This window comes from Mustela lutreola, chromosome 1, assembly GCF_030435805.1.
Source record: "Mustela lutreola isolate mMusLut2 chromosome 1, mMusLut2.pri, whole genome shotgun sequence".
Lineage (NCBI taxonomy): Eukaryota > Metazoa > Chordata > Mammalia > Carnivora > Mustelidae > Mustela > Mustela lutreola.
In genome coordinates, this window is record NC_081290.1 from 135,575,234 (window position 1) to 135,598,257 (window position 23,024).

A 23,024-nucleotide genomic window follows, 5' to 3' on the forward strand; every position below is an offset into this window, starting at 1 on the left:
ATAAGTGCTTGACCCCAATACATATCAGGTTATAAAAGCCACAGTAATATGTACCTGTGCCTTGCATTCTGAGCTTTCATTATTTTCCTAAACACTGGAATAGTCTGATTTTTTTCCCCTGCTACCTGTTTTATTGTTTCCAAATCAAAATTAGCTCATTTCTTCTAGCTAAAAGAATAAGGCAGTAAATTGTATATGTAGAACTATCATCCTGCTCTTGCTTTTTAAACAGTTGAACTATATTAAAATTTGCTTTTGCTTCTTGTCAAGAAATTCACATTTGCTTCTTGTTAAGAAATTAGAATAGTAACAAAACTGAATTTGAGTAGCGAAAATCCATTCCATTTGCACAGAAGATACTACTGCTGGGGCGCCTGGGTGGCTCAGTCAGTTAAGCGTCTGCCTCTGGCACAGGTCATGATTTCAGGGTCCTAGGATTGAGCCCCACACTGAGCCCCATATCGGGTCCTCTGCTCCTCTGCCACTTCCCCTGCTTGTGCTCTCTAATAAATAAAATCTTTAACAAAAAGAAAAAAGATACTATTGGTAGAGTACTTTTAAATGTTATATAGAGATTTGGACTCATTATTTTGTTATGTTAAAAATCTACAAGCAGGGCGCCTGGGTGGCTCAGTTAAGTGACTGCCTTTGGCTCAGGTTTTGATCCTGGAGTCTCAGAATAGAGTCCCCCATCAGGCTTCCTGCTTGGCGGAGTCTGCTTCTCCCTCTGACCCTCCCTCTTCTCATGCTCTCTCTCGCTTTCTCTCATTCTCTCTCTCAAATAAATAAAACCTTTAAAAAAAAATCTACAAGCATCTGTTAATTAGGTTAGCAAAACCATCTACAAAACTACAGAAACCAGTGTGTGAACAACATCCTCTGGTCGTTGTGATGCTCTCTAGTACCAGTTAGTTCTGAACCTTGTTTAAAATTATTAAAAGTATGCTTTTAAAGTATATATTAAAATAAAGAGCTTTTACAAGTTTACTTTTTAACTCAGTTTTCTTTGTAAAAATTTATACTTAGAAAACAGTTGCCTAGGTATGCAAAAAAGTATGTAAGAGGGATTCTTGTTCATTGCAACATTACTATAAGAGCAAAAAAAAACTGAAAATAGGCTCAGGGGGTTAAGCCTCTGCCTTCAGCTCAGGTCATGATCTCAGGGTCCTGGGATCAAGCCCCACATCGGGCTCTCTGCTCAGCAGGGAGCCTGCTTCCCCCTCTTGCTCTGCCTGCTGCTCTGTCTACTTGGGATCTCTCTCTCTCTCTCTGTCAGATAAATAAATAAAAAATCTTTAAAAAATAAAAAAACTGAAAATAACTTAATATCTATCAGCAAAAGACAATCATGTTATGGTATTATAAATGGAATATTATGCAGCCATTAAACATTATGTAGATCTATATTAACTTAGGGAAATGTCCAAGGTACGTTGTTTGGGGGTGGGTGCGTAATAAAGCAGTGTGTGTAGTATAAGCAACTTTAAGGTTAAAAAAAAGAAGTATCTGAGTATATATGCATAGATAAGAGTCAGCAAAAGTAGTGATCAGAATTTCAATGGTCATTATTCTAATTAGTACAGAATTAGAGGTGATCTTTTTTTATATGTACTTTTCTAGATATTTTGAATTTTTACAAAAAAATGAGTTATTTTAGTAATAATGAAATAAATAATGCTTTCTCTCTTTATAGGAGATAAAGTAACCATTCAGTATCATTTCTGAATTCATATCATTTAGTGGTCATATAAAACAACTACTGCATAAATGGAAGAAGTTGGAGCTCGGAAGTGGTATTAGACTATAGATACAAAGGGAATTGTTTTCATGTTCACCACTTTCTCTTCTTAACCCTTTTCAAGGAAATAAGGGTCTTTGGACCACCTCACCAAATACATAAAGGAATATGTATATTTACACAGATTTTTAAAATAACTGTTTTCTCTCTGCATAATTTTTTTAAAGGAGTTTGTGCAGTTAATGGTCTGTTATATGTAGTTGGCGGGGATGATGGTTCCTGTAACCTGGCATCTGTAGAATATTATAATCCAACGACTGATAAATGGACAGTTGTGTCATCTTGTATGAGCACAGGGAGAAGTTACGCAGGTAATAAATGTCCGATTTTCTTACAGTCTTCTTACAGTCTTCTATTAGATGGAAAAAATACATCATCATGATTTTTATATTATGAATATTCTAAGGAGAATTTTCTCAAAGTTTATTTCTTATTCCCTATTGGATATATATATTCTAAAATAAAGCATTGGTATTGTTTTGTCATTCTGCAGTCATTTGAATTCAAAATCCCAAAACTTTCTAGTGCAGAATCATATAATAAAACTTAATGTGGCTAAAATCTGTATGCATAGAGTGGAGTTCACTATGTGGCAAGGCTTTCATTACTCAGATAGCCAAGAAATATGACCACTACAACATCTCCCCTGGCAGGGTGCCATGTGATAGTACTGTAGTGAAACTGTGGAGTGATTTTTCTTAGTTACACATGACCCTGGGTGAATTATAAAATACCATTTTTGGTCCATTCTCTTAGTAAGAGAAGTAGTAATAATCTTTAATCAATATAATGATGAGTCTTTACAGTTGTGTGTTACATATTATTCTAATGATAGATATATGTATATTGACTTAAATTCTAATATTTATTCTAATATTTACCCAGGAGTGGAGAGAAAAGAATTTATATTAATTAGCCATCATTGTTGTTCATGTATCATCCAAAACAACACCTAACAGAAGAACTAGATATAGTAGGCTCCCAGAATAATATGGCTCAAAATTAGGTGAAATTTTTAATAACTTTTTATTGAGATATAACTGATACAGAATAGTGTATACTTAAATTGTACAAGTTTATTAATTTTGACATACGTATATACCTGTGAACCCATCAGTCACAATCAAGATAATGACAATATCCATCACCCCACAAAGTTTCTTGTATCCCTTTGAGTATTAAGTGGATTTTGATATTTTCTAAGAAAAATTATTTTCTCTTAATTATAACCATAAAGAGCAAAAGAGTAGTTCTGGATTAAGTAGTCTGATGTAGTTCTGGTCCATAAGTAGAGATCTCACTGTCATTTAGATTAAATGATAGCAGTATTCAAGTTGAGGAAAGAGATCTTGAAAACACACTGATTCATTCAGTCCCTATTGTTTCAATAATAAAGAATTCACTCTTTTCTCAGAGGTACAGAATGATGCCTATGACCATCTGTTCTCTTTCTTTCTTTGCTCAGGTGTCACAGTTATTGATAAACCATTATGAGCCAGAAGGACATTTTTGGCGTATTTACACATGAAAAGCAGGCTTCACCACGTATTTATGAAGCGACTCAGAGTCTAGCACTTCTCCACTTGTGGCTGCTCTTTAAGTCTCAGCAGAAGATCAGATCGGCTGCCTTAATAGGCCTCAGATACTGAAGATTATTTTTGGTAGAAGTACTGCATAGGGTTTTTCTGCAATGAGCAGCAGCTTACTGAATTTTAATAAGAAACCAGGACTACAGTACTTATTCTGTGGTCTTTAGACAACAGTTGCTTTCTTACAGACTAGTTCTTACCAACCTCGAATGACTATGGATTATTTTGTGAAGGATGATAAAGTAATGTGTGTTCTTGTAAAATTAAATTTTATCTTAATTCCTTCTCTTGAAAATCGGTATACACAGGAACTGAAAAATCTTTGAAAAGGTATTAAAATCTGTGTAAGTATACAAACTTGCTGAGGGATAAAACTGTTTGCTTTTATAAAATATCTTTGATTACATGAGTATAATAAATTGTGTGCATATAAATGTGTGTCTATATGCTTTCCTTTAAATATGTTTGAAAAGATGTTTGAAACTTGATTATACTATTTATAATTGGCACAGTACTTTGAATTATGCCAGTACTACATTGTAAAACAGAGTTGTATTTTTTGATATTTAACAATGCTTAACACTTTAAAATGCCACTTCTGAGGAATGAACATGGTGTAACACACTTGAATATGTGTGATGCCAAACTTTTTTAAATAAAATATAAATTATGCTTATTTATTATTTCCTTTAGTTTAATCTTGGTCATGTTTTGGTGTGTATTTTTAATTTTTTTCTTAAAGTAACACTTTGGCATGAACATTACTGCAGGTTTTTGATGAATATAATGAATGTATGGAATTCAGCTGAATTTGCATGGTCTTAAGAATTTTTTCTGTGTGTATAAATTTAGCTGCTATTAACAGAAGAGAGAACTTTCTGTGAGTAGCCATGTGTGTTGATCAAATACAGTTTTTCTGGGATCTTCAATTAATCTCACTTTAAAATGACCAAAACATGTCTTTCTTGAATATCTTTGAATAAAAGTTTGTATATTATTTGTTTCACATTGTCCTTGATTTTTATCTATTTAGTTTCATATTAAGAAAGTTGTCTGTTTTTTTTTTTTAATTTGCATTTTCTAACTTAACAAATCAGCATTTTTAACTTGTTGCCAAAAGAACGTAAAAGGCAAGTCTGTTATCAGTAAGTGAAGTCATTGAAAATTGTAATCCAAGAAAAAGTTATCTCAGCCATCAGGGAAAAGTCTTGCAAGTATTGGTGAAATTTCGAGTTTTTATATTCCTCTGTCCCTACTATGAGAACAAGATAGATGACAATGAAACAAATAGCAAAGGACCAAAAAGTAAGTCAAAGAAAAAATACCCACTCTAGAGCAACTGAGACATAAATTGTGGTTTTGATACAAATCAAAGGAATTGAAGGAATTAGAGCTTGTCCATTGGGATGGACAGCTTAGGTTGTGGATCCCTGAGAGGGTACAGAGGGGAGGGAAGGAGAATGAGGAGAAAAATGTGATGGGATGCAGTGGCTATGGCTCAGAAGAGAATTTAAAAGGTTAGCATGAAAAGAAGTTGAGCCAGAACAATCGATAATCAAGAGCAAGAATTAGACCTATGATAAAATTTCCATTTAGTTTAGTACAGAGTACTGAAATTTAAACATAGAACCATATTTAATACTTACTTGAACTTTTAATTATAAATGGAAACATAAAGAATTTAATCAGAAAAAGAAAGAGCCTCTGCTTACCTTATGAAAGAATGAATTCCTGCATTAGTGTGGCTCCAAGCACATCCAATGTCAACAAACATGCTGAAGATCTAATTAACTGTTTTCAGCGGCATCAAGGAAAATGTGTGTCAGTATCTTCCTAGTCACTTCCAAACACTGATATTCCATGAAACCTCTGTGAATTATCAATTAAAGATTTATCTAAAAAATAAATTAAGCTTTTCCTGAAATGCAATCTATTAAGGTAGCAAAGTCTTAGATATTAGCGTGTCAAGTATCTCTTTGTTTTTACTTGCTTTGAAGCTTTAATAGCTAGACTGTAAAGTAGTTTGCCAAGGTTTGTCAGTAGGTAGATTCGTAACTCTGTCTTCAGAGGCTTTGGATATACCCTGCTCCCCCACACCCCTCTGTCCAGTTTGGAATGCTCCCTTTAAAAAGGGGGGGGGCATATAAAAGCATTCTTGGCTTATTCTATTATTGTACGAGAAAGACCATAAGTTAAGGCAGAGAGGCGTTTCAGAAATCCTGTCAAGAAAACAGTACCAGGTTCAAGTGGAGCTCAAGGCTAGATTTGGGTACCTGCATTATGAAGCAACTCTGCTGCCTGCTTTGCTTGGATATGTGCCTTGTTGGCCAAAAGCACTGGTGGCTATGGTTAAGGTGGATGATACATATACTGCTGGAAGACTTTGACTTCCCTTCCTTTCCCTTGTGCACTCCGGCGTATGATTCCTAGTTTTTGTTATCCTCCCTTATAGCATGAAGACCTGAGTATTTATAATCTCAGCTACTGATGGGTTGTGAAATTACTCCTTTAATAGATACAAGGACAGCATAATATTACACAGTGATGGCTAAACAAGCCTGCCTCTTGTTTCCGTTTGGTATTGAGCAAACTGCCTCCTGCTGACTTGTATGGCAGCCAGTGTCTCATTTTGGAGAGGAGTTCACATGGGAGAGTGGAATCATGCTTTGAATCAAGACTCTGAGGTTCCAGCCTTGCTTTATGGCTCCAAAGAAAAAAGCAGTGTGTGTACTGGAAAATCCAAGGGCATAAGAACAAGAAGGCTCTGCATTTGCATCCCCCCTCTATTAGCTGCTAGCTGTGACTTTAAATATGTTATTTAACCTCTGCCTCTTATCTTTCTGCTCTAAAATGGCAGTGTAGTGTCTGTGTCACAAGGTTATTGTAGAATTTGAAAGAAATGATGTATGTGAATATGCCTGGAATACAGAGGACCCTCAATAAATTACCATTTTTGTTAACATTCTCTGAACCTCCTATTTCTTTATTGTACGGAAATAAGTGAGTTGAGCTGCCCTATCTGTATTTCCTTTCTAAATGTCTAAGATTTAAAATAGTAATTTGACCCCTCCAATACATACACCTGCTCTAATTCAGAAAATACATCTACTGTGTAGGCCTTCAAGTCTGAAATGATAACCAACATTTTCTGAGCACTTCCTGTATTCCAGGTACTATGCACGTGGCCTTACATACATACTATTTACCATCATAACAAACTCATTTTTTTTAAGGTTTTATTTATTCATTTGACAGAGATCACAAGTATGCAGAGAGGCAGGCAGAGAGAGAGGGGGAAGCAGGCTCCCTGCCGAGCAGAGAGCCTGATGCTGGGCTCGATCCCAGAACCCTGGGATCATGACCTGAGCCAAAAGCAGAGGCCTTAACCCACTGAGCCACCCTGGTGCCCCTATAACAAACTCTTTTACAGAGGTACTAGATAAAACTTAGCACAGAAGTTAGCACACTGCTAATGGACAAAACCTGGTAAATCTGACCCATGGTGCATATTTTTTAACAGTACTGGAGAAAACGCAACAGGTTTGAGCAGATGAAGAGCGGACTGCACATGCAGTTACACCTACAACCTCAGCCAGTAAGAGGGGGAGCTCTCGAGCTGGTGAGGGGCTGGGCCACTGTACTCCTGCATGGACCAGACTGACCAGACCAGCTGTGGACTCCCGCTGCCCCCTGGAAAGGGGGTGTAGCAGTGGGGAGAGGTGGCGCTTTCTGCCAACACTCAGTAACTGAGCCCCTGCTTCAGTCCTGAAGAAGGGGACCTGAGTGGTGCACCACAACATCCACTCCAGGACACCACTCTTCAGATCCCATTTAATTTGATTTGACCCCACTGTAATGATACTTTACAGAGATGTCTTTGTCAGACATGGGACAGTTAGATGGGAGGGTAGAAGTCACTGAAGCTAAGGAGAGGCATTCCTCAAGAGGGAGCTTCCTCAGGCAGATTATACCTGAACTGATAGGTGATGGGTAGGGGAGGAGATGGCTGATGATTTCAGGCAGAAAAACCAGTTTGAGCATAGCCCTGAGAGAAACAACAGCATCCCGTTTTCCTGAACCACTGAGTAGCAGTGCCTTCAACTAGACCAAATTGGTGCCTTTGTGCGAACTTTTAGGACACACCCTTAAGCAGAAATTCGTGTCTTCTTACACCGTCTGTACAGGCTACCCTTATTCCCTGTACATTAGTATTTTAGTGTTGAGAGACGGCTGAGATGAGGCCAGGGCAGTAGACAAGTTGCAAGTGTGTTAAATCCTCTGTGCCCCGCCCCCGCCAGCCCCCTAGCCCCCCCCCTCCCCCGGCAGCTCCCCGTTCCCCTGGGGGTTTCAACGCCTGGGCGTTCTGGCAGCCCACGCACTACTGACCAGGTCAAGGCCTTAACCCCCCCTCAGGGGAACAGCCATCTGCCATCTGTTAGGTCAAATCATTTTCTAAACTTTTACTAGCTTCCGCTGTTCTCACCTGCAAAATGGGGTAATGATAACTAACTCTCTAGATGATCGCAGGAGATATACTGCATGGGAAATTCTCCATCTTCCATATATATATGGGTTTATTAAAGGTTACTGGGGCTGGGGAAACAGGGAAGGAGAATGATCTAAATCCAAGGTACGCCAAAGAAAGGCGGAGCTATCTGTAAACACAGAACAGTCAAAACCGCATTTGTCCTATTCTCTTTCCAGGTTCTGGCGAGGCGACTGCTACACAAATCGCATCTCAAAGTCACGGGGAGGACGAGCTGGTACCCTCTTACCCCGCCAGGGGTGGCGCGGCGGGAACCACGGAGGAACACCGGTTGCCAAGGCAACTCCCTGCGGCGGCCCCCACGTAGCCGCCGTCCGTTTCCACCCCCTCACGCCGTCACGCGTCCTCGCGCTTCCCCGCCTCCAGGCGCGCTGCGGCGCTGGCTACTGGCTAGACGTCTCGGTCTCACTATCCTCACTCCATCCGCGGAGCCAATGGCTGGGATCGCCAGGGGTTCGTTCACGCGAGTCAGACGATGCCTGCAATACCGAGGACCAATCACAGTGCTGAGAAGGCGGGCTGGGAGCCCTCACAAGCCAATAACGGCAAAAGAAGCCGGCCTCGCGCTCTTGGCTCCACCCCCGACGCGGAGAGGCAGGTTCCGAGGCTGCAGCACCTGGTGGAGTTTGGGTGGCGGTGGCCGGCATTTCCCGCGCAGTCGTCCAGGTGAGGGGACTGGGAGAGAGGCTGGTAGGTCAGAAGGAGGGAGAGGCTGTCTCTGGCCGGCTGCTCCGTGGTGGGAGTGGGGTCCGGCGTGCGTGGGTGCTCGGGGCGTCAGTGCCGGATTTGAGGACTGCGGCCAGGGGGAGCGGATGAAAGCGGTGCGAAATCTTAAATGATGGAATCGGGGTTGTTTGTTGCCCTTTAAGAGCTTTCTAGTCCTCGAAGACGGGAAATACTAGGAGATAGGTAACAGCGTGGGGTGAAAGAGTGCTGAGAAAGTTTTACAAACACGGAAGCACTGCCGGGGGATCAGCTGTGTTGTGTTCGCGCAGTGGCGGGATGGAGTGGTTGGGAAGGGCGTCTGAGACGGAGGTTACTGAAGGATGAATAGGAGTTGGGTAGGGTGGCATCCCCGGCTAGGGAATGCTGTGTCCGTTGCACGTGAAATATAAGACTGTGTTGAGGTGGGAGCTAAGATAGATGAAGGGTGGGGAAAGGCCCGGCAGGACCTGATTTGCACCGCTGAGGGCCTTGGTCTTTGTCTTTAGGGGAGGAGCTCCCTTGAATTTTGTATGAAGAAGGGGGTTACTTTACCCGTGTAGATAATATGCTGGCATTGTATCGTTTCGGGAGGGCAAACTTCGAGATGGGGCAACTCCAGCAAATGAGGGAATTTTGCAGTCCGGGTTCAGCGAAGGTAAAGAAAGGGCCAAAGGACAGACACATGCTGACCGCCCTCAGACAGCTAAACGTCAGGGTTTCCTCAGAGAATCCACGGAGAACTAACTTTTTCTGAAGATAGAGTAGTTGCACAGGATGAGAAAAGGAAAAGGAAATTCACTATTTCCCTCTCCCCTCTTTAATTCCTAGTTTCTGCTTTTGTTCATTTGGCAAACATGTATCCACTTTACTTTCTTGTGTTGGGAGAGTGAACTCCTCCTGAATGTTCATTAAACCAAGTATCTTTAAATTGGGAGCGATTTTGAAGGCTTGTCTTAGGCAGCAGAGACAGGAGAGACTTAGAACATTCTTTTGGTAATGACTAAATACGTGATGGTGCAATTCACCAAATTAGAGGTTAAAGACCGTAGAGTTTTTGGGCAGGGATGCAGGGAGCAGTTGTTGAACTTTTGGACATGTTGAGTTTGACGGGCTTCTGAACGGTCTCTTTGGAGATGGCCAGTCGAGTTTTAGATAATCAGAGCCTGGAGTTTAGGAGAGAGGGCTAGGGATAGAAAGGTTGTGCATGTCAGTGTATTTTTAAAACAGGAAATAGTTGCCATCACTAGGTACTCTGAAATAGTTAGAAAGGAGTAAGGAAAACATTCTTGGGAAACAAACCTCCATTCCCAAGTCGTCTTTCTTAAAAGCGGTAGCATAAACATACTAAATTAGGAAGCACTGTCTTCTTTCTGATCTCCTGGTTGAGTATTTGGATCTGATGTGCCCTCTCCTCAAAACATTCCCTGTTCCTCCCACTCCACCCTACTTTACTCTGTTTTAATCAGGTCACCTCCCCCTTTTGCTCCAGGTCTCTTGTTTTAAGAACTCTTTCCTGGTCCTCTGTGTTCTAGTTACTGTATTTCCAACCCGTTACTGTCCTTATCACTTAATTTTATGATAGTCTGGTTTTTGCTTTGTATTCCTCATTAGAGTTTATGTTTTGATATCAGGGGTGAGGACAGCAGCTAGCACAGTAGCTGCTGCACATAGTAGCACAAATTAAATCAGAGTGAATACATGTGAATTCCAAGAACCAAGGAAGGAGAGTATTTTAAGGAGAGAAGTATCAGATCTTCAGGGTAAAATAAACTGCAAAGAATATTGGATCTGGCAGCTGGGAGATCCTTTGATTGTATTAGTAAGAGTAAGTTCAGTGCAATGAAGAGAATGGAAAGCAGATTGTAATAGCTGGAGAGTCAATGGGAAATGTGAAAATGAAGACATTATGTATAAAATAATCTTTAAGCTTTTGGAAAGCTGTAGGAGTCACTCCCTTCTTACTATAATATTTCTTGTGTGCTTTGTTATTTCTGATTGCAATAGAGCATAAGGGATGAATGCATAGGCTCCCCTAGTTAGTATTTTTGTAACTTGGGTTATAAAAGTTGTTTATTCTTTCTAAACCTGAGTTTTTCAATTATAGAAGAGTTAATAAAATTACCTACTTCATGAAGGTGTGGTAGGGATTAAAGTCTTTAATATATTGAGAGAGTATACAGAACTCTTAAAACACAGTTCCTGGCATATAAGAAGTGCTCAAAATTGTTAGCCTTCTTATAGCTACTATGTGTTGGGTTCTATGTTAAGGACTTCACATGTGTTAGATCTTGGACCCATTAGAACTATTGTTTTTCTTTTTTCAGCTTCATGAAGGTGTAATTGACAGGTAAAATTGTAAGATATTTAAGTGTACATTGTGGTGATTTAATATATATATACACTATGAAAAGATCGCCACGACCTAGTTACTATTGTTACTGTGTACATTTTGCAGATGATAAAACCGAGGCTCAGAGAGGTTATGTAACTTGCTCAAAGACACACAGCAAGTAAGTGTTGTTGGTTCATTGCCACATTTTGGCAACAACCTCATGAAAAATGAGAATTGGAATGACCTTTACCTTGTAAGTTAGAAGACTGAAGATACCTTGGTGTGAGCGGGAACTATATTGCAAATAGTTGAGGGGGGTTGTATGGGTAAGAGCAAAGCAGGGGGAAGGGTTTTTGTTGATTTCTCCCTAGAGAAAGAAGTTGGTTCAAAGAAAAGGAAGAGGGACATTGGCTTGGGGAAGAGGGAATACAGGTTAGGAAAACTTTCCCTAGAAATGAAGACTTTGAGTATGTTTTTAAACTTTAGAGGATGGACTTAGTGAAGAGGGGAGAAATGAAAGATGAGAAAGGATAAGTGACAGAGTTCCCAGGTAAAATAAGAACATAAGACTAGTCACTCTCAGAGAGGGTGAGTGAGAAAAGAGAAATTTTGAGTTTGGGATGGCCCAGGATGTATCTGTAGCCTCCATAGTACAAGTCATTTGAGAGTGAGTAGGACAAAATTCTAAGTGAATTCTGAGACCTGAGGAAGCTGGCTAAGCTTCCCGGTATCCTCCATGAGGAAGGGGGGGGGGGGGGTCCAAGGTCAGTATGGGAACAATAAGCATCTGCCTTTAGCTCAGGTCATGATCCCAGGGTTCTGGGATCTCGTCACACACTGGGCTTCTGCTCAGTCAGGGGTCTGCTTCTCCCTCTGCCCCTGCTTGCTCGCTCTCATGCACTCTCTCTCTAATAAATAAATAAAATCTTTTTTAAAAATAAAATATTTTTGTTTTTAATCTATCATAATTCATAAATTGGGAACAGCAGTGAACATTTTTAGGAAAGTGACATTCTCGTATACTTCAAAGTATCAGCATCTTTAGTTCAGCATCCTTGGTCATGGAGTATGTAAGTATAATTGTAAGAAAGTATAAAATGGAAAGTAAAATTTTTGTCCTCTCCTCCATAACGGAACCCCCCACCCACGGGGTGTGCACATAATGCAAATGCATGTATCTGTTACTTCTTAATCTCTTTTTCTTAAAGTCATCACTCTCAGTTGTTCCCCATTGTTCCTCAGATATCCTTCCATACATTTCCTGTGTGTGGGGGTGTGTGTCCTTAGGTCAGTCAGTCCATAAGCATGAAAGTGCAGTGTATAGAGCCTTTTCACAAACACTAGGTGGGGGAGCTCTTGTTATGTGCCTTATTCCGCAACTTGCTGTTTCATTTAACATTGTTTCTTGGGACATCTTTCTATGTAGAACATAAAGATTTTCCTGTTCTTTGAAATGGCTGCGTAATTGTCTCTGGAAGGACTTAGGGTTTATTTATCTCCTTTCTTATTAATGGACTTACTCTGTTGTTTTCCTTTTTTCTTTGTTTTTGCTGCTATAAGCAATGCTTCTTTGTGAGTGAGAAAATTGCTGGGTCAAAAGGTATATTTATTTTGAATTGTGACAAATACTGTGAATTTTTCTTCAAAGGCCTACTGATCTCTCCATCAACAATGTATAATGGTGCCTGTTTCCCCAAATTGTTACCCTTACCAGTACTGTCTCCTGAACACTGAAACTTTTAAAGACTTTTGTTTTAGGATGTATTCAATCTGAGTTGCTTATTTGTTTAGTGAACATTTGTATTTACTTTTCCGTGAACCCCTTGGGAATGGCCTTTGTCATTTTTCTGTTGGGTTTTTAGTCTTCCTAAAGCATACTTTGCAGCCATTTATCATAAGTTTTGGAAATATTTTTTCTGGTTTGCCGTTTGATCTTTGACTTTATTTATAATTGTCTTTTTATAACAAGCATATTTAATTTTTATGTAGTCTTATTTGGCACACTTTTTCTTTATAGGTTTTTTGGTATCTTTTTGGTTTTTGGGTTTTAGGTGACACTTGTACTCCACCATTGCAGATTGAAGGTACAAGTTTTTCCATGGAGACCACATTGACAAGTCTCTTTGAAGATAGTTTGAAGTTCTTTCTCCACTGTTGTTCTTTTAGATCCTGCTCTTGAAAGTTAACATGTGGCTTTTAATTTTTATTTTTAAAAGATTTTATTTATTTATTTATTTGAGAGAGAGAGAGAGAGAGCACGCGCACATGCACGTGTGCGAGGAGGGGTGGTAGCATGGAGGGAGGGGCAGGGAGGGGGAAAGAATCTCAAGTGGATTCTGCCCTGGGAAGCAGAGGGCAGGCTAGATCTCATGACCCTGAGATCATGACCAGAGTGGAAACTAAGAGTTGGATGCTTACTGGCTGAGCCACCCAAGTGCCCCAACACGTGGCTGGCTTATTTATTTATTTAAATTAAACTAATTTAACATACATTGTTTGTTTCAGAGATCCAGGTCTGTGATTCATCAGTTTTATATAATATCCAGTGTTCATTGCAACACATACTGTCCCCAATATCTATCACCCAGTTACCTCATTCCCTTACCCTCTCCCCTCCAGCAAACCTCGGTTTGTTTCCTAAGATTAAGAAGAGTCTGATAAATCAGTGTCTGCAAATGGTCATGGTGATGATATCCATTAGACCTTTGTTTTTAAAATTATCAGAAGATGAATTTTAAAAATTATTTTCTGGGAATTTGATTGTTTGGCTTACTTGGTTTGCTTGCTTGCTTATTTATGTATTTATTTTTTATTTGCCTTTACAGAATTCTAAGGCTTTCTGCAGAGATTTGAAAAATGGCAACAAATGAAAGTGTCAGCATCTTTAGTTCAGCATCCTTGGCTGTGGAGTATGTAGATTCACTTTTACCTGAGAACCCTCTACAAGAACCATTTAAAAATGCATGGAACTATATGTTGGATAATTATACAAAGTTCCAGATTGCAACATGGGGATCCTTGATAGTTCATGAGGTCCTTTATTTCTTGTTCTGTTTACCTGGATTTTTGTTTCAATTTATACCTTACATGAAAAAGTATAAAATTCAAAAGGTGAGTGTGATGTACTTGCAATGAAATGTTACCATTCATGTCAAATATTTTAAAAGTAAATGTAACTTTGTTTTGAGAAAACCTAGATCCGGGTTGTCTAATAGAAATAGAAGGAACATTTTACATTTTCTGATAGAATACATAAAAGGTGTAAAGAAGTAGGGAAATTAATTTTAATATTGACTTAATACAATAAATTGAAACATTTCAACAAGTTGTCAGAATTTAAAAGTACTTAATAGGTTATTTTATGTTCACATTCTCACAGAAAAAAGTCTTTGGAATTGGGTGTCATAATTTTAGCCCATCAAAGTTTAGTCATATTTAAAGTGTTCACTAGCCACATATTTCTAGTGTCTGCCATGTTGGACAGCACTAGATTATTATTGATAATGTTTCAAGAATAATTTTTTAAATTGTGCTTTTAGTATATGTGACATTTATCTAATTTGGGTTTATGATCTTTAAACTAGCTGGAAAGAGACATTATGGGCATGTGTAGATACTTTGCAGTTCTCTCCAATTCCTAATGTCTCAGCCATTAGTGTATGTTTAATATCATAAGATCTTGATCGGGGCTATTAAAAGTTTTGTTTTTTCCTTAAATATATAATGGTGGTTCTGGGCGCCTGGGTGGCTCAGTGGGTTAAGCCGCTGCCTTCGGCTCAGGTCATGATCTCAGGGTCCTGGGATCGAGTCCCACATCGGGCTCTCTGCTCAGCAGGGAGCCTGCTTCCCTTCCTCTCTCTCTGCCTGCCTCTCTGCCTACTTGTGATCTCTCTCTCTCTCTGTCAAATAAATAAATAAATCTTTAAAAAAAAAAAAAAAAAAAAAAATATATATATATAATGGTGGTTCTGCAGGATTCTTGTCATCATGCTCCTAGAGCCTAGATATTTGCTTTAGTGCACTAAATTCCTTGACATTCCCACCATGCATGACAAAATGTTGAGATAGACACAGTGCCTCTTCTCCATTGTAGTCACGGAGGAAATGGTGAGCTCTAGCCCTGTGAAGACTAGAGCTTGACGGGGTGTCCAGAACGGAGTCCAAACTCGCTTATCAGAGATGAGTTATCAGCACTTGGCAAACCCGTGGAAGTGTCTAATACTTGCTGTTTACTTTCTAAAAAGTCATGCCAAACTAAAACTCAGGGGCACATGGTCTTGGTACAAAGTGGACATCCTGAGAGCATTGACCTGCGGAGAATGATTTGTACTCACCAAGTACACACCAGGTGGCAGTCATCGTGCACATTTTCCCCCATCAGTCTCCTAGCCCCGTCGCCTCTCCCAGTGAGTCTCATTGCAAGTGCTCACTCAAGTGCTGTCGCTGATCCTTTCTGGGGGTAGTGCATGGGGTCAGGCCAGTAGACTCTAAGCCAAAGGAAAAGGGGGAGGAAATAAAAAGGGACATGCCCAAAGAGGGGTATCCTGTAAATTAAGGACAGACGTTCCAAAAGCTTTTTATAACAGGGCCTGCTTTGAAAGGCAGAATTCAGTTTGGATGTGTAAGTTCTCTTGCATGTTTGGGGTGATTCTGGAGACCATGTGTCACACCGTAGTTGTTTATAGGGCTGATACGTGGTGTGTCTGGCCAGGTCAGAGCGTCCTTGTTGTCCTCCTCCTCCCCTCTGCCCTTGACTCACTAGACAGAGGTGGGAACTTTTCCAGAAAGGCCTTTTTCAGTTAAGGCTTTATGCATGACTTTAAATTGTCGCAAAAGACAATACAAGTAGTACAGGTAGTTATTTATAAACAGAAATTGAAAAGCTGGGTAGTGTGGCTTCACATTGCCTTGTCCTCCTTTCAGTTCCACAACCATTAAAAATCCCTGCTTTGGATCTTCTTAGTACAAAAATGAATTGTGATAGTAAAGCAGTATAGGTTTAAACCCCTTTAAACAAGGGGTTTAAAGACAAGCAACAAAATCAGTAAAATTAATTACAAGTTTGTTTATTTCAAAGGAAGATCCCCTGAAGCACTGAGGGTACAGGAAAAGGTTGCTAGTGGTGATGAGGATAGCAGCTTTCAAACGGAATAGACTACTGGACAGTTAATGTGCTTTAGAAAGTCTGATGTCTTACTAGTTTTCTAGGAATGTTCTTCCAGGGGGTATATACTAAAACTATTCCTTTTTTTTTTTTTAAAAGAAAGATTTTATTTATTTATCTTGAGAGAGAGTACATAGGGGCTGGGGGCAGAAGCAGAGGGAGAAACAGGCTCACTACTGAGCCGGGAGCCCGATTCGGGCCTTGATCCCAGGATCCTAAAATCAAGGCCTGAGCGGAAGGCAGCCGCTTAACCCACTGAGCCACTCAGGTGCACCTGAAACCATTCTTTCTGGAGTCAGTTTTCCTAGTAGTAGTCCTTCATATTAACTTGCAGTTATAAAGTAAAAAATATGGTAAACCCTGATACTCAACAGGTATTTGTATTTCATTGTTCACTATTTTTTAAACTAATTTGTCCACACTTTAAACAGTATGACATGTGATTTTTTAGTCATAATTGATAAATTTTTGTGTTAATTGGTATAGCTAAATGAGTATCAAATTCAAGCTAGGATATTAAGTCTGTTAAACATGGTTCTTAGGGAGAAATTGCCCAAGCTGGATTTATATTTTGTCCTCAGTCACAGCCTGGAGGTTGGAGTAGTGAGGTCGGATAATCTCAAAGATAGCCAATGACAAATTATCTTGTCTAATCCCTTCATTTTATTGTTAAGGAAACTGAATTGTGGGCATTACAGAGCCAGCTAACTAGTGGGTGAGGCCCTGAGATTGGAGACTGGTTCTTTAGATTGGTTATCAATTGAATGCTTTTCCTTTTTTTTTTTTTTGTCTTTTTTCTTTTTCCTATTACGGAAGAGAACTCGGAATTTTAAGAACAGCAACAACAAGGAGAATTTTAAGTCCAGAACTGGAGACCTAGCTTTTAGTTAGTCCTGGTTTTAATCACTGCCTGTGTGATCCTGGGCTACTAGGTAGTTGACCTCTTTGGGCTTCTGCTAAAGAGCAGTAGTTTCCATACTTGGGATATTATGGTTTAGTTAAAAAAGGATTATTGGCAGACATCTAAATGTTTGAGTAAGGGCATTGAAAACAAAGCAATAACTGTTATTTATTATCACCATCTTTTTGTAAAACCTAAAGTACTTTTTCTTATCTGACTGCAGCCATTTGAAAATTTATTTATTTATTTATTTATTTATTTGAGAGAGTATGCACTTGCATAAGAGGGGGAGGGGCTGAGAGTGAGGGAGAAGCCCCTCCCTTGCTGAGCAGGGAGCCAGTCCCAGGAGGATCATGACCTGAGCCCAAGGCAGATGTTTAACCAACTGAGCCACTTAGGCATCCCTAACTGCAGCCCTTTAAATTGAATAAATTTAGTTTTTTTATATGGCTTGCTAAGCCATTTGATATCCTGATGAGGTTTTTGAAATATTTATTACATTGATCTTACTTTTCTCATTCTGGCTTTCATTGCTGAACACTGTTATCTGTGGGCAGTAGGTCTCTATTCTTTGGGAACCACTGGACCCATTTCAGAAGTTCTTCCAGCTCAGAGTTTATAATTCTGTCATCAGATGTGAACAAAAATACACTAATTTCTGGGAAGGAGCACCGCTGAATGGCTGGCAGCATGGATTTCCCTTTGTGATAAAGGCTTCAGTGCCGCCTGCAGGACTGTTGCCACACTTGGGAGAACCCAGCTGTGCTCTGAGCATCACGCATTTGTGCTCTGAGATTCCTGGGTGACAGAAGGGAATGATGTGGGACGCAAAGACTGGACAGTTACTCTGTAATGTTTCTTTGGTTCATTTGAGATCGTTACACCTGGGTTTGTCTATTAACAGTTTTTTTTACCTATTTAAACTAGTGATCACAGTTGTCAAGGATTTAGAAGGGGAGGAAGCTGTGATTCCTAGGTCTCAGTTACTGTAACACAGTCACTGTAATAGAGAATTCACATCATAAGATTAATTAAATAATGTAGAATTAAGGTTACCTAGAAACATTAAGAAACAATTAAAAATTCGTTCTAAGTTTAAAGTCAAGCTACTGACAGCTGAGGCTAATGCTAAATATCGTAATTTTTTTTCTCCGTAGGATAAACCAGAAACATGGGAAAACCAGTGGAAATGCTTTAAAGTACTTCTCTTTAATCACTTTTTTATCCAGCTTCCTTTGATCTGTGGAACTTATTATTTTACAGAGTATTTTAATATACCTTATGATTGGGAAAGAATGCCAAGATGGTATGTATATAAAGATTTGGTTTTGATACTCAGTCATGCTTTATCATCCAGTTAAAATAATTCTTCATGTTTCTTTCTTCATTTGTTTGTTCTAAATTTCAGAAATAATTAAAACAGAAGAATAAGCCATAGTAGAAACTTAAAACATTCCCATTTTTCTGTCTTTTTGTGTTTTAATGTAATATTTTATTGGAAAGTTATTTATTTAGATATTTTTGGAAAGTAATTTCTTATGTCAGATAACTTTTGTTAGCATCCTTTATATGATTTTATACAGATATACCCACTTATACCAAGAAAAACTATATTACATTTGAAGTCTGAAGTGAATAAAAAGAAAAGAGAGAGTAATTGTGAGGTCTATAATAGTTGTATGCATATAGGAACAAATATTACCTGAACACTAGTAGTTGTGTTTAAATTATGTTTGTATTCAACTATCTGCTCTTGACATAACCTGAATAGAGATATACCAGTTATATAGATGTATACTTTTTCATTGTAATACATATTATATAAAAGAGTTTTTGTGTATGTGTTTATTTGTATATAAATATATTTTGCCCATTGCACTTACATCCCTCTCTTTGGTGGAAAGAAGTGATGATTTTACTATTGATAATCTCAGTTCAAGTCCCTCATCAATATTACTCTTTTCCTAGAAGTTTCAGATTTTGTTTCTTAACTTTGATTTTATACATGTGAAATTATTTTCCAGTTGGGTTTTTTTTTAAGTAGGCTCCATGCCAGCATTCAGCTTGAACTCATGATCCTTGAGTCAAGAGTTGCATATTCTAACTCCTAAGCCAGCCAGATGTCCCTGTGCCTGTGAATTTTTTAAAAATGAACTAGAATTGGAGTAGTGGTCTGCTTCAGGGGCTATCATAGAGCCACTTTGTACGTAGGAGTTGGGAGAGTTTGCTGATCTGTGTTTCCAGGTCGGTCAAGCTGGTTAGTGGGTATTTGGTTCATGTAATTCCTCAAACAGTGATCCCAAGTAAAAGCTTAGATCATTTAAGTAGATACTATTTTACGCTCATTACAATATTTTCATCCTAAAGGTACCTGCTTTTGGCAAAATGCTTTGGCTGTGCGGTGATTGAGGATACCTGGCACTATTTCCTGCATAGGCTCTTACACCACAAAAGAATATATAAATATATTCATAAAGTTCATCATGAGTTTCAGGTATGTTAGAATTATTTTTAGTAGATTTTTTTCAATTGGAGGCAAAATGCTTTTTTAAAATCTGAGGTTTTTAAAAAAAAATTGTCAGTTTTTATTTCTTTCTCTTTGGCGTGAACATGTTAAGAACATCACACACACACACATACACACATACACGGCCAGTTCTATAAATGTTCAAGGAAAGTGTTAACATGAAATAGTTCAGTCTCTCATTTGGGCCAGACCACTCTCCTGTCATGGTTGGTATGTGGCAGATGAATAGAGACCATAGTGATGTTAAGGTCATTTAAATTGGACCCCAAAACAATGGACGGGTCATCTTTAAATTTCTAAAACTGTTACCGACTTGTTTAATGAACACCTTTCCACCTCATTCTGATGCCCACAAAAACCTGTTTTATCATAACTGCTTTGATGTACCTTTATCAAACTGGTCATGTTATATATCCCGCATAGGCCCTGATTACGTGGAATGCTAAATCAATTATCCCTTTCTTGGCAAAACAAATTCAGAAGCATAAACCAGAATTGGAATTTAAGTCAGTTGTTTAATGCCTTTATCTTAAACCATCAGAGTCAGTTACTAAGATTCTGTTAAGGACATCCCTTGATGTTTTGATGTTTGGTAGGAACAAAAAGGTGTTTTTATTGAGAATTACTGTTATTTATTTATATATATATGGCTAGATATATTGCCATTACTTATAGAAACAATCTAATTTGATAAAACTATGCATAAATTAGAATATATGTATTTGTTGTGGTTCTCTGACAAATCAATAGGAGATACACACATTTATTTTAAGGAACTGGCTCATGTGATTGTGGGGATTGGCAGATCTGAAATGCATTGGACAGACCACAGACTGGAAATTCAAGCAGGGTTTCCATATTGCGGTCGTGAGAATTCTTTCTTCCTCATGAGACCTCAGTCTTTGCTTTTAAGGCCTTCAACTGGTTGGATAAAGCCCACTTGCATTATGGAAGATAATCCCCCTTACTCAGAGACTAACGATTTAAATTTTAGTCACATCTATAAAATCCCTTCATAGCAATGTCCCTTCATAGCAATGTCCAGGCTGGTGTTTGACCAACCAGATAGTTGGGCACTGTATAGCCTAGCTAATTAAGCCAACACATAAAATTAACAGTCACAGTATATTAAGCAATTCTTATGTATTTATTTTAGGCTCCATTTGGAATGGAAGCTGAATATGCACATCCCTTGGAAACTCTGATTCTTGGAACTGGATTTTTCATTGGAATCATGCTTTTATGTGATCACGTCATTCTCCTTTGGGCATGGGTGACTATTCGTTTGATAGAAACTATTGACGTCCATAGGTGGGTTAAGGTTTCTATTCAGATATAATGCATCAAAATATAAAATGCCATTGTTTTCATAGTCATAAGATCATCTTTATTTCTAAGCAGACTAATAGGACAGTTTAAATTGTAAAGGATATCTCCTTCCTTCATTCTTTCCTTCCACTCTTGTCTCCTCCCTTCTGCCCTTTCAGCTTCCTGAGGAAGGGAAGGGGCCGGTGATTCAGAGCTATACAGTTGTGGCTATCAGATTCTAGATTTGTTTTTGGAAATAAAGGAGGATACTGGAAAAGAGTTGCTACATAGTGATTCTCGGGTTTAATCTTCTTAGTGCTTGATACTCATTTAACTTTGCCTAAAGGACATACACTGTCGCGGGCATAAGAACCTGAGGTGAGGAAGCTCCTCTAAAACAGAAAAGAAAAATAATTCTTGAAAATCTGTGTCTAAAGATTTATTTTTATAACCGCTCATTTCATCCCCTGTTGTATAATAATTAAGTTCCATAGAACTTTGAAGGTTTTTATCTTAATTTCTGAAAATGGTTTCTAGAATATGTACCATTTTTCTGTGTGTTTTTGTCTTGTGTCAACCTGTCAGAAACAAAGTGACTTAGGTAAAGTGGAGTGTTATTTGAATTAGTTAACAGGTATGTTACTATCAATGAAAATGTCAGTTATTTGAAGTATATTTATTTCCTTAAAAATCTTGATCATTTTTATTTCAGTGGTTATGACATTCCTCTCAACCCTTTAAATCTGATCCCTTTCTATGCTGGTTCTCGGCATCATGATTTCCACCATATGAACTTCATCGGAAACTACGCTTCAACATTTACATGGTGGGATAGAATTTTCGGAACAGACTCTCAATTTGTTGCTTACAATGAAAAGATGAAGAAGATTGAGAAAAAGACTGAATAAGTATCTCATCTAAACCTTCCTGAAGGTACACACTTTTCCTGAATTGAAGCAAGTAGCTAACATTGCTTCTGCAGAGCAGAAATAAACATGTGTCTTGGCTGCTAAATGATACAGAGAACATTAACAACCTTTAATTATCTTCCTAGTGGGAACTTTTTCTACTTTACATAAAAACTGTGTATGTGTAGAAATAAGTAAATAAATATTTAAGTACAATTTTTCATGAGGAAGTGGTAAAGGCCATGTTGCTAACCTTACAGAAAGGTTTTAAGTAATGGAAGAAGTATTAATCTGTGTCTTTCCCCAGTAATATCATAGGCCTGAAGTTGAAATGGTCTTTAAAATCTTCTAAATATATAGTGGCCATTTCAGAAACTCTCTTAGTAGGGTGTTGGCCTCGTATTGAACTTTAAACATTTTTTGGAATTGCCTAAACATCAAAGTATCATGGGTTGAACCATATCAATTGACAGCGTGAGTGAGGCTGCCGAAGCAGGAAGAGCCAGCACGGAGAACTTCACTCTTGTCCTGAGCCAGCTGGTTTGGGGTGATTCTCTTTCTTTGAGAAGTCCTTTGGGATTGCACTGTACTACTGGTGTCTATAAATTAAGGCATTTCTGAATTGTAAGTGGAATATTTTAGTCTAAAGGTTTTCGGGTTACTTGAAATTTTTAAAAAATTGAGCTTTATTTCTGCTATTTACCCTTTCATTTTTGTATATCAAGTTTTCATTATACTTAAAAACTGTATCTTGAAACGTGAACTGACTTGCTGTATTTGCACTTTGAACTATTGAAATAAATGTGATTTTTTTGTCCGATTATCCGGGTTCCAATTTTGAACATCAGTTGTTTTATTTTATTCTTATAAAGAAAAGTACAGAAATCATTATATTATTGTTTTGCAATAAAAGGAATAATTCTACTTTTTAAAAAAGTGCTTCATTTGCTGAACTTTTTGGGCAGTTTCGACATGTATTTATCAGGCTTTGTTAGTGGGGATTCCATTGACCTAGTATTAAGACAGCTCTTCACTCTTTTAGAAGATGTATGCTTTCTGTACAGAGGGAAGAATAGAGTGAAACTTTTTAAAGCTTATTTAAAGCTTTAAATGGTACCTAGATTCTAACTCAAAAGAGTTGGTAATTCTAACCTAGTATATGATAGTCAAATTTTTATTTACAATATGGAGTCGTTTCCTGGTGTCTTTTCTTTCTTTTGAAGACACATGGTGAAGAAGTTTCAAA

At 38.4% G+C, this 23,024-nt stretch overlaps 2 protein-coding genes across 3 annotated transcripts in view; both read left to right on the plus strand.

The window, feature by feature from the left end:
• The window catches only part of KLHL2 (kelch like family member 2), a 109,899-nt gene extending 105,506 nt beyond the window's left edge, over positions 1–4,393 (plus strand). For both annotated transcript variants that reach the window (XM_059174678.1, XM_059174687.1), the window contains 2 exons: positions 1,966–2,109; positions 3,264–4,393. In XM_059174678.1, coding sequence (XP_059030661.1) covers positions 1,966–2,109; positions 3,264–3,292 — 173 coding nt within the window. In that variant the 3' untranslated portion in view covers positions 3,293–4,393. The remainder of the gene's footprint in view (positions 1–1,965; positions 2,110–3,263) is intronic.
• Positions 4,394–8,441: 4,048 nt separating this feature from the next.
• On the plus strand, positions 8,442–22,601 carry MSMO1 (methylsterol monooxygenase 1). The gene is made up of 6 exons (XM_059174701.1): positions 8,442–8,599; positions 13,796–14,081; positions 18,193–18,341; positions 19,403–19,529; positions 20,719–20,873; positions 21,583–22,601. Exons 2-6 carry the CDS (start codon positions 13,827–13,829, stop codon positions 21,776–21,778), a joined length of 882 nt encoding a protein of 293 aa, XP_059030684.1. The 5' UTR covers positions 8,442–8,599; positions 13,796–13,826; the 3' UTR covers positions 21,779–22,601.
• The last annotated feature ends 423 nt before the right edge of the window (positions 22,602–23,024 follow it).

Bases quoted from the DNA above. Each gene is read 5' to 3' on its own strand.
- MSMO1 (XM_059174701.1), top strand. From the start codon at position 13,827: ATGGCAACAAATGAAAGTGTCAGCATCTTTAGTTCAGCATCCTTGGCT. The intron at 14,082-18,192 runs GTGAGTGTGATG...TTTTCTCCGTAG, and splicing joins AAAAGTATAAAATTCAAAAG to GATAAACCAGAAACATGGGA. The intron at 20,874-21,582 runs GTGGGTTAAGGT...TTTTTATTTCAG, and splicing joins GAAACTATTGACGTCCATAG to TGGTTATGACATTCCTCTCA.